The sequence below is a fragment of the Leucoraja erinacea genome, chromosome 1, assembly GCF_028641065.1.
Source record: "Leucoraja erinacea ecotype New England chromosome 1, Leri_hhj_1, whole genome shotgun sequence".
NCBI lineage: Eukaryota > Metazoa > Chordata > Chondrichthyes > Rajiformes > Rajidae > Leucoraja > Leucoraja erinaceus.
In genome coordinates this window covers 97324754-97345587 of record NC_073377.1, presented here as the reverse complement: position 1 = coordinate 97345587, position 20834 = coordinate 97324754, and the positions used below count along the sequence as shown (strand labels likewise).

The 20834-nt window shown below is 43.0% G+C and overlaps 1 protein-coding gene across 3 annotated transcripts in view; it reads left to right on the top strand.

Moving 5' to 3' along the window:
- Positions 1–20834, top strand: part of ptpn13 (protein tyrosine phosphatase non-receptor type 13) — a 236941-nt gene that overhangs the window by 37558 nt on the left and 178549 nt on the right. For all 3 annotated transcript variants that reach the window (XM_055640029.1, XM_055640022.1, XM_055640017.1), the window contains exons 3-4: positions 11028–11197; positions 14686–14751. In XM_055640029.1, coding sequence (XP_055496004.1) covers positions 11028–11197; positions 14686–14751 — 236 coding nt within the window. The remainder of the gene's footprint in view (positions 1–11027; positions 11198–14685; positions 14752–20834) is intronic.

Genomic DNA, 20834 nt, shown 5'->3' with positions numbered 1-20834 from the left:
GATGTCACAATGCCCAATGCTCGCAGTTGTCCAATCGGAATGGATCATTTACATATGCCTTTGCACCAGACCCCAGCCCCTGGTGAACGTTCCATCGTGTGATGTCACAATGCCCAATGCCCAAAGACATTCTTGCCATAGAGGGAGTACAGAGAAGGTTAACCAGACTGATTCCTGGGATGTCAGGACTTTCATATGAAGAAAGACTGGATAGACTCGGTTTGTACTCGCTAGAATTTACAAGATTGAGGGGGGATCTTATAGAATCTTATGTTTCCCTCTCCTCACCCCTCTCCCTCTACCACCCCATCCCTCTCTCCCCCCCCCCCCCCCTTCACTCTCTACCCCACCCCATTCTCCCCCCCCTTCCCACTACCCCTCTGTCCCTCTTCCACCACTCCCCCTACCCCTCCCTCCCCACTCTTCCACTTCTCTCCCCCCTTCCCCCTCCACTCTCCCCCTCCCCACTCTTTCCCCTCTCTCCCCCCACCCCTCTCCCCCCCCTCCCTCCCTCCTCTCTCCCTCCCCATCCCCCCCTCCCCCACATCTCTCTCCCCATCCCCCTCTCACCCCCTACCCCCGCTCTCCTTTCCCTCCCAAATCTGTCCCGTTTCCTCTCCCCTCCCTCCCCTCCCTCCCCTCTTCTCACCCCCCCCTCCTCCCACCTGTGTGTTTGAGGGGGTGGTTAGTGTGAGTGTGATGCCGCAGTCCCCCCCCCCCCCCCCCCCCCCCCCCCCCCCCCCCCCGCAAACGTCGTTGGGGAAACAGACCCAACGGGTCTCCACTTGGTCTAGTTTAGTTTAAAAATAATGATCATGGAGAGAGAGAATAACACAAAATAGAGACAATTTAGATGGCTTATCTCCAAAAAAAAGGGCATTTTAATCATGCTTCTGGAACGCGATCGATTGGAATGTTGCATTTGTGGTGAATTTGAACCCTATATCGGCAGGAAAAACACTGCCGGTTCGTATGGGGCCCAAATCCCATTTTTGCAACGTAAAATTAAATTAAAGCCATCCCAAGAAGTAGGATTATATGTAAAATACATGATTTACACTTTGTTGCGTCCTGTTCTTGCGATCCGTCGCGTTGTAGGCTTTGAGGACGTTCGAAGTCGCTTTTTATTTTAATCCAAATATTAAATTGTCCAGCGATTTTAAAAATATATACAGCGCGAATGGGAGGCGGATCGATTATTCTTCAGCAGCTAGCAGCCCGAGGCAGTCCGCCTCCAATAGGCATTACAAAATGGCATTTTAATCCCCCCCCCCTCAAGGCGCCAAAGTTGCGCAAACGGCCAGTGGCAGAACTGCAGCGCCGCTGAAGGTAAGTATTGTAACATCGCTACATTATGACAACAGACTAGAATTAAATTAAACAAACATAGTGCTGGAGTAAAGGGCCTGTCCCACTTTCACAACCTAATTCACGACCTCTGCCGAGTTTGTCCTTGACTCATAGTCGCAGCATGGTCATTACGAGGTCGTAGGAGGTCGTAGGTAGGTCATAATGCTAGTCGTAGGTACTCGTGGCATCAAGTAGGTCGGGGCATTTTTCTATCCTGATGAAAAATGTCCACGAGTTAAAAAGGTTGTGAATTAGGTTGTGAAAGTGGGACAGGTCCTTAACTCAATGGGTTTGACAGTGGTTGTGGAGGGAATGAACGGATGATATTTCGGATTGGGAGACTTCTTCAGACTGATGGGAGTAAGGGGGGGAGAAAGTTGGAAAATACTATTTTAAGATCTGCAAAACTCAGCAGACAAGATAGTCTTTGAAGAGAAAAAATAGTTAACATTTTGGGCCAATGAATATGTAGCTAATTTACATGATTTTATTAACTTGGGTAAGTGTCTATAATTATCATGGAATTTACTCTGCTCTGCAGAAAGTAGACATCAAAGATTTACATGGGTATGGGAATGTTTCAGTGATGCAAACAGACTCTTGTATTGTGCATTTAGATGATAATCTCCTACTTTGTTTGAGAGCCACACTACTTCTGGGATTGCAACAAGGCAGTCTGGACGATTATCTTTACTGCTGCTGCCCTCAATGCTCCTTTGTGATTGTCTGGCAAACTATGCTCTAGTGGGTGGGGGGAGTTCTCCAGTGATATGGCACACCCATTACCCTGCATAGCTCTTATAGTATAGTCGTTAACAGCTTGTTCACTTGTGGACTGACAAATGAGGACAATAATTTAAACCATGATTGAAACTTCAAAGTACTTCTGATTTTTATTTTAGTGCACATCAGAGACCCGATCTTTGCAATATTTCTATATTTGCTTAGTTGACTTCATCAAACCGGTTTTAACATGATGTATCCTTGGTGTTTTATAGGACAAGTAGTACTTTCAGAGACCTGCAATAAAGATCATGTACAGCTTGTAATTTTTCTACCCGACTGGAATTGCTACTTTACATCATTGGACCTTGCTCTTATTGGGAACTTGGTTCATATAATTGAAGAAGTGTGAGGGGTCTCGTTGGGCACACTGGTGTATAGTTAACTGTAGTGCAGTTTTACTGATTGTGTTCACTGTGGTGAATTAAATGCTGGCTGATGTGCTTAATAGTTTTTCCAGCAGTTGTATCATATGTGCATTAGCATTAAAAGAACTTTAGTCATGCCAGGACAGCAACCATAAAGCGATTGAGAGGACTAGCTTCCCTGGGGAAAATATCACACTGTAATTTCAAACCATAAATGTATTGTTTCATTCAACTCCCACGTGTGTTTACATTCAAACTATTGTGATATTTTGCTCTGATGAGTAAAATCTGATGAGTCTTAAGAAGGGTCTCGACCCGAAACGTCACTTGTTCCTTTTTTCCAATGATGCTGCCTGACCCACTGTGTTGGCATACAAATGACAAGATACAGATGTTACAAATAGCAATAATAAAAAATAGGTATTTTGGATCTGGCATAGATGATAAATTAATAATAGTCTCCCTTTATTTACGGAGTTAGGATCAGTGCCAGTCATTAGAAAAAGGAAAGTAATGTCATTTGCATCTGCGTCAAAGTCTTAGTTGGATTTTCACTTTCCTCGAGGCTGCGTGGTGTATATTACTACAATGTAATATAAAATTTGCTTAAAATGGCCTTTGTGCATTGTTTTTGTTCAAGTTGTTCCCAGCAATTTATTTTTTCGTGTTTTTAGTTCTAACTTTCCATTTGATTGTTTTGAAAGGTTGTGGCTCCTTGGCAAGGCAAGGTGAAGCAATAACAACAGTATGTTTGTAAAGATGACATAGCTTCTGCTATGTAGAAAGCTGACTGAACTAAGAACATGTGGGGACAAGTAACTAACCACAAAAAAGAGAGCAAGGGTTTAAGGCAGTTCTTAAACCACCAAAATCATGTGATGCAGTAGCCCGAAATGATTCATGCCAGGGGCACTTTTGTTCCACATATATTTGAAAAAAAAAGTTTCAGAAATAAAATGTTCATCAGCACCAAGTTGCGGCATGTAGTTAACACATACAAGGATTGATGTTTACAAATAAAAGTCCAAAGTGCCAAATATCAACTTACTCCCGATGGTGATGGGAACCTTCTGCACTCACCTATGCTCCTCCGATGTTGAGAAAGGCTAGGCAGACATGTCATTGGGGTTATCAAGTGGGCACCTACTTTCATCGACGTTTCGCTGATTGAACCCACAACATCTCCAGTAGGCTCAGCGGTACATTCTGGCATCCCAGAACCACCCCTCTGCATCAGTCTAGTTAGTTATTTGGGAGACCAAATGGGGTCTTTCCTCTTCAACTAGAGCCACTGGCTACTCCACTCTGCCACCAGTGATGTTTCTTTGATGGCCTGGCATAGGGCTTGTCCGCTGATCCCCAGGTCCTTCATCAGTCTTAAGGTAGATGTTGCCACGAATCTTCGACATCCAACTTCTACCGGGCAGATCTTAGCTCTCCAACCGCGCTGTTCTGCCTCCACTGCAAGCTCTGTATATCGCATTTTCTTTCTTTCGAAGGCTTCCTGCACAGCATCCTCCCAAGGGACTGAGCTCCACGGGATACACCATGCGCTGAGAGTTCGACCAGGCCTCAAGTTGGTGATGGCTATCTCTGATGGGACTGTAAGCCGTTGGTCCACATCCACCAGCATCTTCAAATCCCAGGCTGCCTCCAGCGGTCCAAACCTGCCCCCCCCCCCCCCCCGAACAAAGAGGCAATTGTCTCAACTGGGTTGGTTGTTCTGGGCGGCAGGGCATTGTTGGCTGTTCTCCTGCTTTCCAGACTCGCTGCCAGGCATTTGAGCACTTGATTATGTCTCCAGGTGTACCATCCTTGGGAGAGGCTTACCTTACACCCAGTGAGGGTGTGCCTAAATGTGGCTGGTGTTGAACACAGGGGGCATGATGGATCTTCGCCCAGCCATTGGTTGAGATTTTTTGGGCTCGGAAGGACATCATTGGTTGCCCGAATGAGGAAACTTATCCTGATCGCCTCCATCTCCCACATGTCCTTCCAGCTGAACTTTCTCTTTTCCACACTCTCCCATCTCATCCACTGGTTGTTTAGATTTTGACACAGCCTTGCCTTGGCCCCCCCCCCCCCCCCCCCCCCCCATTTCAGCGCCCCATAATGTCTGGGACACAGCAATGTCATGTAAATGAAAGTAATTATGTTTAGTATTTTGTTGCATATCCTTTGCATGCAATGACTGCTGGAAGTCTGCGATTCATGGACATCACCAGTTGCTGGGTGTCTTCTCTGGTGATGCTCTGCCAGGCCTGTATTGCAGCCATCTTTAGCTAATGCTAGTTTTGGGGGCTAGTCCCCTTCAGTTTTCTCTTCACCATATAAAAGGCATGCTCAATTGGATTCAGATCGGGCGATTGACTTCGACACTCAAGAATTGACCATTTTTTAGCTTTAAAATACTCCCTTGGTGCTTTAACAGTATGTTTGGGATCATTGTCTTGCTGTACAATGAACCACCGGCCAATGAGTTTTAAGGCATTTGTTTGAACCTGTGCAGCTAGGTTGTGTCTATACACTTCAGAATTCAATATGCTACTACCATCAGCAGTTGTATCATCAATGAAGATAAGTGAGCCAGTGCCTTCAGCAGCCATACATACCCAGGCCAAAACACCCCCCACCACTGTGTTTCACAGATGATGTGGTATGCTTTGGGTCTTGGATAGTTCCTTCTCTCCTACATACTTTTCACCTGCCATCATTTTGATATGTTAATCTTTATCTCATCTGTCCACATGAACTTTTTCCAGACTGTCTCTTTTAAGTACTTCTTGGTAAACTGTAACCTGGCCATCCTATTTTTGCGGCTAACCAGTGGTTTGCATCTTGCAGTGTAGCCTCTGTATTTCTGTTCATGAAATCTTCTGCGGACAGTGGTCATTGACAAATTCACACCATCAGAGTGTTTCTGATCTGTCGGACAGGTGTTTGGGGATTTTTCATTATTATAGAGAGAATTCTTCTGTCATCAGCTGTGGAGGTCTCTCTTGGCCTGCCTGTCCCTTTGTGATTAGTAAGCTCACCAGTGTTCTCTTTCTTCTTAATGATGTTCCAAACAGATGATTTTGGTAAACCTAAGGTTTAGCTGATATCTCTAACAGTTTTATTTTTGTATCTCAGTCTCACAATGGCTTCTTTGACTTTCATTGGCACAACTTTGGTCCTCATGTTGATAAAACAGCAAGAAAAGTTTCCAAATGTGATGGAAAGACTCTTATACTCTTATACCCTCATTAAGGAGGCAATTAAACACCTGAGCAATTACAAACATCTGTGAAGCCATGTGTCCCAAAACATTATGGTGCCCTGAAATGAGGAGACTATGCATAGATACTGTTGTAATTTCTACATGGTGAAACCAAAATATATAAAAAATACCCTTTAATAAAATCTGACGTGCACTTTAACCACATGTGATTTTTTCCTATTACAAATCTCAAATCGTGGAGTGTTTTGTAATCAAACCATTACAAAGTATTAGGTGAACCACAAAGCATTTATTAAAACCCATGCAGAGAGAACAATACATTACATTCATTGCATCAATTTACAGACTACCAAACTAAGGGTCGATCAGGCTGTATCAGTGGCTGCAGTCCTACTCAAATCCCGGACTGGATTACATGGTGGAATGTGTATCATGAATAATATATGTGGTGAAGGCTATATTGACAGAGATTAATATGGTTGATCTACATCCTTCCTCATAATTAAACAAACATATAGTGGAGCATATAGAAAAACACCAATATGAGGGGAGTGCTCTTTACTTTGTGTACTGTACTGCAGCAGCAGCAAGTGAGAAGACAGTTCACAGACAGTTCAACCACAGTCCTGTCTGCGCACGTATGGGACCAACCGTTTCCTCCCTTCACCGGAGATTGAATAGGAGCAGGGGATGATACCTCAGGTCTGACCGGTGTTGAGGGTGAGGATGGAGACCTCGGCAGTGGCCGGGGAGTCGAAGCAACAGGCAAAGCATCTGGACCGGGGTCGGCAGGCAGTTGTGGGACAGTGGGTTTGGAACAGTTGGACCATGGAGGAGACACAGCTGTGAAATCAGGAGAGTGTCGAGGCGGCACTGGCTAATTGACTGGATGAAGGTGTTGTTGGGTACGTCTGTAGGTGCCATCATCAACACTGACCGGGTAAGAGCGTTGCTCAGGAGCAGTCCCTTGAATGACGCCCAGCCAGTCATAGCCTTTTGGCGTTTGCAAGCTGGCAACCTGTCCCTTGGTCAGTGGCGGAAGCGGTGTGCTTGACTTGTCATAGTATCTTTTCTGTGTACCGCGCCGATGCTTGAGTTTTGTCTGGATCACAGGCGGGGCGCAAATTTGTGGTTGTGCTATCTGTTTAGCTACAGGTAGCGTAGTGCGAGTCTGCCTTGACATAAGGCGCTGGACAGGGGAACCCAAAATTGAATCACGAGAAATGTTACTTAAATTAAGCAAGTCGAGATAGATGTCGGAACCACCCCAATGGGACCGTTCCATCACTTGTTTGGCACTTCTCACCGCACGTTCGGCCAAACCATTGGACTGTGGGTACTTGGGGCTGCTGGCGATGTAGCGAAAATCCCAGTATTTAGCAAAGTTTCTGAAATGCTGACTGGTAAATTGGCTGCTATTGTCGGAGAGAAGATGGACGGGAGCCCCGTGGACAGAAAAGTGGCGTGCCAGCTTTTCAACAACCATGGCTGAGGTGGGACTGCGGAGTAGGTCAATCTCGAATCATCTGGAGTACGAGTCGACCAGGACCAGGTACTGATTGCCATGCCACTCGAAAATGTCAGTTGCAACTATAGACCATGGCAAGTCTGGTGCGGGGTACGAGAGAAGGGGCTGTTTGTGTTGGTGTGGCACTAGGCTGTTGCACACCGCACAGGACTCGACTTTCCCATGCACATAGTCAGCCATTCCAGGCCAGAAGAACATACTTTGCATTCAGAACGGTTGCCTCCACACCGGGATGACCCCTGTGGATGGCATAGTAATACTTTTCTTGCAGAGATATGGAAAAACTGCCTTGTGTCCTTTCACCACGATACCATCCTGAAGTACCAGTTCATCCCGAACAGGGTAGAATGGGCGAATCAGGGGTGGTAGCCGTATTGCTTGACTTGTCTGGCCATCCGCGTCGGATGACAGAGGATAATGACTGTAGAGTGTTGTCTGCAGCTGTTTGTGCTGCCAGATCGTCCAGACACGAGGATGGGAGGTAGGAGATCATCATAACAACAAAACCATCATCGTCCAACAGGTGTTTCTCGCAGGTGTTGCTCGCAGGTGTTGCGAGGAGCCCGTGACAGAGTCTCAGCTAAGTGAATATCCTTTCCGCGTTTGTAAACCAGTCTATTGTCGTACTTTTGTAATACCATCATCATACGTTGAAGGCGTGCAGCGGCGGCGTGTATCGGCTTGTTCAGAATGCTGACCAGCGGCTGACAGAGTTCCCGAAAATAAAGTCATTGAATTTCCTGCAAGCAAAGACCACAGCTAGCAGTTCCTTCTCGATCTGTGCGTAGCGCTCTTCTGTATCAGTCATGGTGCAAGAGACATAAACAATAGATCTGTGGCTTCTACCATCGATCTGGAGTCAGGCAGCTCCCAGTCCGTATTGGGAGGCGTCGCAAGTTAAAATGACAGATAGCTTGACATCGAAGTAAGCGAGTGTTGGAATGCAGGACATGTGTTGCGTGAGTGTGTCAAACACCCGCTGCTGGTGTTCTTGCCAGAGGCAAATAAATAAATGACGGGTCTTTGTCCCAAACATTATGGAGGGCACTTTAATTCATAAATAGCCTGGAAAAATTGAGGGGATTCGAGCAAATATCTTTAGAACGCAAGTTAACACATATGTTGAAATGAAAAAGGCACTGTGAAGTGCAATTAACAAATACACACACAGCCAAACCTGACGGCATGCTCACCTGACATCTAATACTATACATGTAGTTCCAGCAGAGTTGTCCAGTTGCCATCAAGCAACAAAACCCCAGTTAATACCACACCCCGCAAAATACAATTCAGGCCGCTCCTATATTTGGGCTTTGACCCAGAATGAGCTTGCAGATTTCAGTGAGTTTACAACAGCTTAACTTGATGCTTACAAGTAGCAATATGAGGGAGAGTGGATTGGGTATTAGAAAAGGACATTTTTCATCAGATTTACTATCATACTTTTAGATTGCTTTCTGCCTAATAGCAGAAATCTTGTGAAATCGTGCCTCACAAACCTGATGTATGAGGGCAAGCAAGTGGATGCGGTCTACACAGACTTTAGCAAGGCTTTTGATAAGGTTCTGCAAGGTAGGCTTGTCTGGAAGGTGATAATCGCATGAAATCCAAGACGACATATCCAATTGCATTCAAAATTTGCTTGGAGGAAGGAGTCAAAGGTTATGCCCCTGTCCCACTTAGGAAACCTGAACGGAAACCTCTGGAGACTTTGCGCCCCACCCAAGGTTTCCGTGCGGTTCCCGGAGGTTGCAGGTGGTTGCCGGAGGTTGCAGGTAGTGGAAGCAGGTAGGGAGACTGACAAAAACCTCCGGGAACATCCTGGAACCACAAGGAAACCTTGGGTGGGGCGCAAAGTCTCCAGAGGTTTCCGTTCAGGTTTCCTAAGTGGGACAGGGCATTAGTTGTGGCAGGTTGCTGTTCTGACTGATGTTTGTGGCCAGTTGAGTGCCATATACGGTCATAAGTTCATAAGTCATAGAAGCAGAATTAGGTCATTTGGCCCATCGTGTCTATTCTGCCATTCAATCATGGTTGATCTATCTTTATTTTTAATCCCATTCTCCTGCCTTCTCCCCGTAACCTTCGACACCCTTACTAATCAAGAACCTGTCAAATTACGCTTTAAAAATACCTAATGACTTTGCCTCCACATCCATCTATGCCAATGAATTACACAGATTCACCACCATCTGGTTAAAGAAGGTGCTGGTTCAGCTGTTGTTTGGATGTAGTAGTTAACAATTAAAGTAAAGTAAATGTTTCAACAGTTCTAGATCATTTGGGAAGGTGGGCCAAGGAATGGCAAATATAATTGAACTGTGACAATTTGGTTTGTCATACTAGGACAGGATTTACACAGTAAATGGTAGGGCCCTGGAAATTGGCGCAGAGCAGAGAGGTCAGGGAGAATGGGTGCATGGTTCCCTGTAAGTATCGAGTCCGGTGGACAGTGTGGTGTAGAACGCATTTGGCATACTTGACTTCATTGGAAAAGGTATTGAATACAAAAGTTGGAACATCATGATGCAGCAATACAAGTCATTGATGAGACTACATGTCAACTCTTGGATTATTGCGTTCAGTTTTGGTCATCCAGTGAATGGAAGATAGTCATTAAGATGGATAATAGAGAGGAGAAACTCATCAGGTTGTTACCTGAGCTTGCTGGCTTGAGTTATACGGAGTGGTTGAATAGTAACAAGGGTGGGTCTTTTTTCATTAGACCGTATGAAGCTAAGGAGTGACCATATTGAGGTGTATAAGGCTATACGACATAGATGCAGAATCAGGCCCATTGTGTCAACTCCGCTATTTGTTAATGGCAGATCTATTTTACCTCTCAACCCCATTCTCCTGCCTAGGGGCATAGATAAGATAGCCTAATTCTACTCCTATAACTTATGACCTTATAAAGTGAGCACTCAGTAGTTTTTTTTAAGGGTAGACGATCCTAAAACTAATGGCCATAGGCTATATATATGAGTGCGGAGAAATTTAAGCGGGACCTCAGGGTCAACTTTTTCACTCAGTTCGTTGTCCGTATCTGTAATGAGCTGCTAGAGGAAACATTGAAAATAGGTGTAAGAGTAGGCTATTCGGCCCTTCGAGTCAGCACTGCCATTCAATATGATCATGGCCGATCATCCAAAATCAGTTTCCCCATATCCCTCGATTCCCTTAGCCCAAAGAGCTAAATCTAACTATCTTGAAAAACTCCAGTGAATTGGCCTCCATTGCCTTCTGTGGCAGAGAATTCCACAAATTCACAACTCTGGGTGAAAATGTTTTTCCTCATCTCAGTCCTAAATGGCCTACCCCTTATTCTTAAACTGTGACCACTGGTTCTGGACTCCCCCAACCTGGGGAAGCTATTGAAGTGGATACAATACAAATGTTTAGAGGGCTTTGGTCCAAATGCAGGCAAATGGGACTAGCCCAATATTCCGACTTGGTAGTCATGGACATGGTGGGCCGAAGGACCGGTTTCCATGCCGTTTAGCTCGTGCTCCATTCAAATAGTGATGTTCTGTAGGCACCAGTATAACTATTCTTGAATGAAAGAAAATTAATGTCTTAACAAAAAAAAAGTGAACAATTATGATAAATAAAAAATTGTCTATTACAGAACAATAAATGTTTATCTCACGTCCTCAGATTCAAGAATATACAATGTTTGATATCTGGAGCTGGTGGTGTGCATTAACAAGGGAATGGGATGTTGGGATAAAGTCGACGAGAATATTTAAGTGACGTTGGTGTTTTCATCTTTCCACAGATGATCCTATGGCCCTTGGCTTCATCATCTCTCCATGGTCTCTGCTGCTCTTACCCTCTGGGAAAATTTCTTACACTGATGAAACTCTTACCAACCAGGATCTGCGAGTGTTTACAGCCCCTGAGGTTTTGCAGAATCAGGCTTTGTCTTCGCTTTCTGATGTTGAGAAGGTATGGGAATGAATCACCAGCTGTGTAGGAAGCTACATTTGCTGAAAATCCACATGGGTCTCATTAAAAGCCATGTCAGAAAGCCAAAACCTGATTGCAGAGAAGGCATCACATTTAAGTATTTTGTATTTGTGGCATAGATAAATGCTTTGTATAATGAGTTACATGTAAGAAAAATAGTATCACATAACTACATAGCCAAAATTGAATCCTGTGTTGAAATAAACTATTTTAGGCCTTATGACATTTTAATTTATTGACCACCCAGTGGTACACTCAAATTAAAGTGCCAAATGATGGTTGCTTCAATAATTACCTTGTATGTGGCTTTATAGTTCATGCAATCTTAATAAGAGGAGACTCACCACCAAAAGAGGACTTTTGGAAATAATTTAAACTATGAATTAAAATTGACTCTTAAACCATGTTTATAGATTGCATTGATGCATTTAGCTGCTAAAATTTGCATCCTAGTTATTAGAGTGTGAACTGCTGAGTATGTGGTTCATAGTGTTTTAACTGGGTTTGGGAGGGATGGGAAAGTAGATAATCAAGATTTTCTGTGACTTCAAGCAGGGAATGAGAGGTGGAGACTAGCTGGGTGGGGGGTGTGGTGGGTTCAGAGAGATTGGAAAGGCTGCAGGATCAGAGTTATGGGGGAGATTTGAGTCCAATATTAGAGACCCATGGAAAAGACTTTGGGGAAGAACATAGACCAGGAGAGATCAGCAGATGTTGCTGGGACTGCTGAATTGGGATTGGAAGAGACTGTGCAATTTGGAGAGGTAATGAATCATGCACACTGGGTAAACAAATAACTAGAAAGGCTCTTGCCTCCTGCATTCGTTCAGTGGTCATGCTTTACTAACCTGGTTCCATGAGACCCATTAATCTATGATAAAAATGCTTTCATTTGAAATGGTCTTGAATCAGCCACAATTCTCCTATTGCTTCATTGTATCCTGCCCTGCCCTTACCTAACGATAATTGCTTCAGTCATAATTCAGTTTTAATTTTCTCACATCCAGCTTTGCCCAAGCCCACCCATTCCCCAAGGGTTAAAAATCTTCCCTTATTGAGATAACTCTGCGACACCCATGTACATACATTGGCATGTTTTTATTAATGTAAGTTATAGCCCATTTAAATATATAGGGGAAAGGATACAAACTGCTGGAGTAACTTAGCAGGACAAGCAGCATCTCTGGACAACATGGATAGGTGACGTTTCGGATTGAGATCCTTCTTCAGACTGATTGTGGGGGGGGGGGGGGGGGGGGGGGGAAGAAAGCTAGAAGAGGGAAAAGGAAGGACAAAGCACGGCAAGTAACAGGTGGATTTTGGCAGGAGGGGGGGTCAGATGGTTATTTTTCCCATATACACTTGGAGGAATAAGATGTGCTTCCTCTAGCCCTTTCAGAGCACACGTTTAAACCAAACTAATTTTTCTTACCTGTTGATAAATTTCCATATTCAAGTGTTTTTTAAACAATAAATATAGCAATAAAGCACGGAAATGTATCAGTTAACAGAATAGACTAAGCTCTGAAAGGAATTACAGGATATATAATCAAAAAATGCAAAGATTCTTCAACAATATAGGAAGTTGAAGGATCTAGAGAGGGCTTTCCCAAGAGTGGCCGTTGTTGCTATAGACTACCAGTGGAGTTGGGGTGAAAATGGAAAGGTTAGATACAAGGTCAAAGTCTGAAGACTGAAATATGCAAAAGAGTCAGAGGAAGAGATTCTCCGAACATTAGGCTGCATAGCATTCAACCCAATGCCTGGGTGTGCGTAAATAATGTGCTCATTCATGTCTAAGCCATCCCCAAGGTGAACTGAAAAGTCCTCGATCTGATTTACACCTCAGGCCCCCACATAGCTTCACTTGCTTGGATGGATGGGAGAGTGATTAAGTGGGAGTCATCTGGTGATACGTTAGCAGTGGATAGACCTTCAATAGGCTCCTGCAGATAGTCTACTCCTGCAATGCCCTGACAGCTTTGACAGGATGTAAAATTGCAGATCATCGAGTTATACAGCATACAGCATACAGCTTGCCATGCCGACCAAGGTGCCACATCTACACTTGTTTTACTTGCCTACGTTTGACCCATTTCCCTCTAAACCTTTCCTATCCATGTTCCTGTCTAAATGTCTTTTAAATGTTATAGTTTCTGCCTCAACTATCTCCTTGGCTGCTCATTCCATATACTCACCATTTATCAGTGATAAAGTTGCCCCTCAGTTTCCTATCAAATCTTTCCTCTCTCACCTTAAAACTATAATATGTCCTCTGGTTCTTGATTCCCCAATGCTGGGTAAAATACTCGGTGCTTCTACCACATCAATTCCCCTTGTGATCTCTATGAGAGCATCTCTCATCCTCCAACTCTCCAAGGAATACAGTCCCAGCCTGTGCAACCCCTCCTTTAGCTCAGTTAATCAAGTCCTGTCAATTTTGTCCATTGTAAAAACCCAAGAGGTTTTGTTGAAAGCTTTTAAACATCTCCCATAATCAGTGACATTTAAAAACACAACAATGCTGTAAACAAAAACAAAAAAATGAAATGTTAATCATGAAGACAAAATTAAAATGATAAAATGTAAAACAAAACAAAAAATCCCTAGGAAAAGCTCTTGGAAAAAGGAAAGCACCTCTATTCCTATTCCAGGTCTAGGAGGAACAGATTCTCCAATGTAACGCGGAGGAATCCAAGTAAGACAAGGCTCCATCTTTGGATCACATCTGGAGTCCGGTGATGGAGCAGAATGACAGATGCACTGGCCACATCCTGCATGATTCAGCCCACAATCAGAAATTTCACACCTTAAATATTATTAGTTATATCATTGTGGATTGGATTACTGCAATGTTGTTAGCTGCAGCAAGAACAGATTGTGTACAAAAAAAATCAGCAATAAGATGTTGAACAAAATCTGCAGTCCTAACCATCACATTTAAGCAATTCTACTGATATTTCCAAGGGTACTTGGGTTTACTGCTGATTCCCACACTTGTAACTATTTTAACTGTAATTTGTAAAAAAATTGCAGAAAAAATTCGAGAAAATGCAATCTACATGTTACCTAGTTGTTTCACATTGTGTCAATTCAAGATGCTTCACTGGAAATTCATTCATGTTAATATATTATAAATAATATTTAATAGATGTTTCGTGAAAATCAATTCTGCTCAAAATCTTTTTTTTACATTATTATTTGCAGTCATTGAAGTAATTAATTCATAGTTGTGGTTCAAAATGGCAAAGCAGACATGTATTTTGTGGGCCTTTTGTTACAACATGTTTCTCTTTTTATTTGGGGAATATAAATCGGTTGAAAAAAATTGTTGAAATAAATTCTAAGAAGAGCAGTGTATTCTGAATGCTTGAATATTTATTTGCTCGCAAAATATAACTTTTACTCCTGAAGTATAAAATAATAATAATTTAGTAAACTTTGATCTGGGGTTTTTGTACTTGCAGATGCATGTGTACTCACTTGGTATGACATTGTACTGGGGAGCCGATTACAAAATACCTCTTAACCAGGTGAGTGCCATTAAATCAGGTGCCTTTTATGATTCCTTTGAGGAAAGGTTCCAAACACAATTGAAGTTAATGATAAACATTTGCTGGAAGCCAAACTTTCTTGTTTTTAATCAGTTTATACATTTAAAGCGATTTGTATTTGTCCTTCTCATCGGTATCTTCACACCAGTTATCATCGTGGACAGGAAATAAATTGGTGTCCCTCAAAAGAGTTTCATTTTAGATTTTTTTTAAGATGGACTTCATGAAAATTTTCACAGCTGTTTGCAAGAACTATGCGATAGGATTCAGTTTGCTAATGTTTTGTCAGGAATGCATATGATCTTGTTAGAATATTAGAATTTACAGATAACTAGAAAAGATATGCAAATGTCCATCAGTGAAGTTTGTCCTCGTATAATTTCTAACTTTGCAAAAACAAAGCATTTGCATTTGTTTGTATAAATGCTGGATTGATACTCTTCAAAAGATGAGTAAACTGTACTAGTTAGCAGAATGAGCCAGCAATGAAGAAGCTTTATGCTTGCACATAAACAGTTGTTTTCTTTGAAAGAAAATAATAGATTCCCCTGAACAACAGCAATACCTAAATACTGGTATGGAATGGAGTGCCTCCAACTGCGTGTTTTTTTTAATTAAATAGAGATAATTTGAATATATTTACTTGGTCAGCAGGAATTTTGAAATTCTGAGCTACTGAAATTAATATCTGCCAAAAAAGCGATACCATGACAGGTCATGCTTTTAACTTCATGGTCACTTTTTAGATGCCAAATTCAATGCTCTCAGCAAACCACAATCGTATGCATCTGTGCTTGGCATCTATCATCTATAATCTGTGAGGTGTGTCAGTGATATTTATAAATGTGAAAATAAGTTTAGAAGAGGCCTAAATATTATTTATATGCAATTGACGTTTGAGGGAAGAAACATGATCCTACAGTAGCTTAATAAATGAGACCCTGCTGCTTAGAAATTCAATAACATGGTGCTGTTTTTTTTAACTCATTGCGATGTGAATGGTGGAATCTTGGGCCCTTGGCGATTGGTCAAGCAAATAAAATGCCTATTTGCCTGAATCCAAAGGCACCCACCCCCCTCTGCCCCACTCCCCCCACCACTACCCTCCGCCCTCCTCCCCTGCGCCTCCCCCCAGGCCCACCCTCCTCCCCTGCGCCCCCCCTCCTCTGCCCCACTCCCCCCATGCCCACCCTCCCCCTCCTCCCCTGCGCCCCCCCCTCTCCCCCCTCTGCCCCACTCCCCCCAGGCCCACCCTGGTAACAAACAAATAGCCTCACATCATCCTTCTCTGTCTCCAGCCCATCCCATGAACCTCTGATCTGTAGTTTAAGCCTCCAGCCTTCCAATTTTCGGCCCTTAGCTGTCAACTCCTTCCCCTAGTGTGCATCTCGACTTCCTGATCTGCTTGACCGAACATGCTGGCCAATCTACAGTACATTCTCCCCTGAGTTTCCTCAAAATGTCAACATTATCTATTGCACTGTACATCTTCCTGGCTTCAGTTCCACTTTCAATTATCCTCCTCATACCTTCCTTATGCACAACGCCCGAAACATCTGTTTTTTTTTTCTTTCCACTTCCTTCTTTGTTTTCTATTCCCCCCCCCCCCCCCCCCCTCCCCTTCTCCCCTTCCCCCACAATATCTCCTTTCTGTACCAACTGGCCCACCCTTCACTAGACAAAGGTACCACTGTGCCTCTGAACCACGACCAAGGCCAGTGTGTAGCTGATCCAAAGTTGCTCTCCCTGGGGGTTTCAGATACAAATGCATTTTATTGTGCTGGGACAGGGGCCAAAACAATTGTCATCTACCACCTTTCTGACATTCTAGCTCCCCTTTGGGAACAGTGGAAATTTTAGGTGTGTCGTTCACTGAATTTGAGCGAAAGGTAGAGTGAACTCGAGCTAGAGGTCATTGCAACCAAGTAGACAATAGAAAAGGGACAGGTACAGAGGAAAAACAAGGAAATGAAAATATTGAATCGGGTAAGTGAGTACTAACTTAAAAAGAAAGTAAAGGATCGTGTTAATCACTAGATCCTACCAATAGACAAATACCTGATTGTGCAATAATGTAAGATAAAATTTGTCATTGGACGAAAAGTTGGTGTGGGCAATAGAGGCAAAAAACAGAAGGTGAAGGAACAATGGCAAAGACCAAGCATCACATGGAAAATTTGAGTTAATGGGCAATTTTTATTGAGGAATCCTGAGCCCATTTTTGGTAAAATGAAATGTTGATATGATTTAAAGCTACAAAGCAGGCGCGGAAATCTCTATCAAAACATGCGGGGGAAACAATTTATTGGCGGCCGCACGCGCGCACACACACACACACACACACACACACACACTTGCGAGGCATCGGCCGTGGGCCCTGTAGACGGTAACATTGGGAGCTGACCTGGTTGGTGACCGACTCCGAACTCCAGCATCAGCAGCTTTGTCCGCCCTGAATAGTAGGGCTTGAATCGGCCCATTCACGGGATCTTTCATCGGCCGGTGGAATAAAGTCAGAATAGGGAGACTTGAAGGAGTAAAGAGTAAAGAAGAAACAGTATACAGGTAAAAAATGTCCCACATGCAAACGTTGCCTCACAGCCCAAAGATTAAAAAAGCAGGATAATGTCCTTTGGCACTTTGAGTGAAAATGGAAAGTAACTGATCGGCAACTGAGTGTGGAAATATCCCTTTGTACATAAAGGGTACAGTTTTTGGGCAAAATGTGGAATTGAACTCCATCCAGACTAAGCTACAACAAGAAATTTAGAAGAACATTAGAAACATATATCAAGAATCACCCAAACTGGACAGGCCGTGGGAAGAAACTCCTGGGGAAGGAATGGTTAGAAAGTGGAAGGTAGCCAAACCGACAAGCATAGAGATGCAGCTGTTAAATATACAAGGACCAGCCACTATGTTCAGTATTCAGTATTCAGTATTTACTTTAATGTAATTTTCACTGAGCACTTACATACTCAGAGGAAACTAAAAATAGTTTCTCAATCAGTTCCTGTCAGTGCAGTTAATAAAACAGAATAAATACACAGCATTAAAATTAACTTATCTAAAATAGACTTTAAAATTGAACTAAAAACAGACATTCAGACCGGACAGTGGCTTTGCTTTGACAGGTGTCTAGCTGTCAAAGGTGGGCGAGGTTAGGTGTGTTGGTGTATGATGTATGGGGAGGGGACACAGTCCGTTAACTAGTTTTATTGCCTGTGGGAAGAAGCTGTGGAGCATCCTGCTGGTTTTGCAGCTGATGCTCCTGTACCTCTTCCCAGATGGCAGAATGGAGAAGATGTGGTGTGATGGGTGATAGGGGTCCTTAATAATGGAGATGGCTCTGTGGATGCTGCGCTTCTGATAGATCTCCAACAGGAGAGGGAGTGGAGCACCAATGATCCTACTGGCTGCTTTCACTATCCTGTTAAGTTGTTAAAGATGCCTTTGTGCAGACTTCAGCCAAAGGCTCCCACCCCCAGCATCAAAGGATCCATCTCCAAGAGTGTTGGGAGAGACAAAAAGACATATTTTGGTGCGAACACAAAAGGCGGAGATTAGCAGACATGACAACTTGACATAGAAAGAAGGTGTTTTAACCTTCTCAGGTGAGGTACAGAAAGATGTGTATTTAGTTAAAGTGTGATAGGACCGAGCAGCCATTGATATTAGTTCTAAGGGTCTGGCAGATTATAATAATGAGAAGTATTAAGGAAGGTTAAATAACATATAAATTTAGAAACAACTTGTAACATTAAGAATCTCAAGCTTGGTTGGTGATGAATTCAAATTTATGGCCTAGGTGAAGGAAAGGTAAATAGATAGGAAACATGTCTATGCATTTTGTATGTTGGGAACAGCTGGGAGGAAATTAAGATGATTTTGTTTGAGGGAATGAGTTACAAAATAAGCTACTCTGCTTTCAGTATTTAATTGTCAAAAAGATAATAACTGCTATGAGTCAGCAGGCCCGATATAGTCTGATAAAAAGGATAACTGTAAATATTAACGTTTATTTTAATTTTAACCAACATAATATAATCTGAGTGTTTACTTGGTTGAAAGTCCAAGTTAGTTAACCTAATAATAGATGACTGCTTCGTGACACAGTCTGACAGAGAGGCAGACTATTCTTAGTAATACTCAGTGACTCTGCAACTAGGCAGGAAATAAAAGTCATGGCTTCTTTGGTGGATAATAACCACAGGATGCACAAATTAAACATACAATGAGCTTCAGAAATACCATAACCAGGAACTGAGTCACAAACTTTCAAAAACATAACCAGACTGAAGGGGAATTTTTGGGTTAGCAGCTTGAATACTGATGGGGCCTGAGGGAAATACTTCCATACATGTCAGCAAAGGATCAATATGTCATTCAAGATTCAAGATTCAAGAAATTCAAGAGTGTTTATTGTCATGTGTCCCAGATAGGACAATGAAATTCTTGCTTTGCTTCAGCACAGCAGAATATAGTAGGCATAAATAAATATATAGCAGAACAGATCAATGTGACCATATGCCAATGAATATATATATATATACACACACATAAATAAACAGATAAAATGTAATGGGCTATTAAAGATCAGAGTTTTGTATGAGTTGAGCTTAATAGCCTGATGGCTGTGGGGAAGCAGCCATTCCAGAACCTGGATGTTGCAGATTTCAGGCTCCTGTACCTTCTACCTGAAGGCAGCAGGGAGATGAGTGTGTGGCAAGGATGGTGTGGGTCTTTGATGATGCTGGCAGCCTTTTTGAGGCAGCGACTGCGATAGATCCCCTCGATGGTAGGGAGGTCAGAGCCGATGATGGACTGGGCAGTGTTTACCACTTTTTGCAGTCTTTTCCGCTCCTGGGCGCTCAAGTTGTCGAACCAAGCCACGATGCAACCGGTCAGCATGCTCTCTACTGTGCACCTGTAGAAGATCGAGAGAGTCCTCCTTGTCATACCGACTCTCCGTAATCTTCCCAGGAAGTAGAGGCGCTGATGAGCTTTCTTTATAATTGCATCAGTGTTCTCGGACCAGGAGAGATCTTCAGAGATTTGCACGCCCAGGAATTTGAAGTTCTTGACCCTCTACACCATCGATATAAACAGGACTATGGGTCCCCATCCTACCCCTTCCAAAGTCCACAATCAGTTCCTTGGTTTTGCTGGTGTTGAGAGCCAGGTTATTGTGCTGGCACCATTTAGTCAAACGGTCGATCTCACTTCTATACTCTGACTCATCTCCACCAGTGATACGTCCCACAACAGTGGTGTGGTCAGCGAACTTGTATTCATGTGTAGAGATTTGAGTACATTGAGAATAATGTGATGCTAAATGAACTAAAAAAAACAAATTGTAAGGGAAGAAAAGAGCTAGCACCATTTAATGTTTTTAGTATATCAAAAATGTTCCAAGGAACTTGTCAAATAGACATTATAATATCAGATAACAAATCAGAAAGAAGGATGAATACCCAAAAGATATCTTGAGGCTTGATTGATTTTTGCTTGAAGGGTGAAATTTATATATTGGGAAAGTAGCTTAGAATTACTTTCAAGGTTACAGCCAATGTTACAATAACCAGTGGCAGAGAAATGAAAGGGTGCCATTAATCCATTTATTCGCTGGTGCACAGCCAATCAGTCAGTTTTGCCCTTCATGAGGAAAGGTTCTGACTCAAAGTGTCACGTTCATTTCCTCCACAGAAGTTGCCTGACCCACTGAGTTGCTCAGGCACTTTGTATTTTGCTTAAGATTCCAGCGTCTCCAGTTCCTTGTGTCTCTATTGCTGTTTATGTTATTTCTCTCATCTGCATTCTGGCAGTTTCAGTCTTCAGGACTAAAGCAGTTCAGTCAACCATGGTTTTATCAAGGTATCTTTGGTGATAGGCATGGCAGTTCTCCCACCCGGAGTAAATTCTGTGCATCTGCTACTTTTAGTGCTTCTTGCAAATGTTGCTCAACATGAAAGTGCACACATTCACCATCCAAGGGAGGAGGATAGTTGGTTTTCCGGGAGAGATCCCCTTGGCCATGTTTGACTTGATGTCATGAAAACATT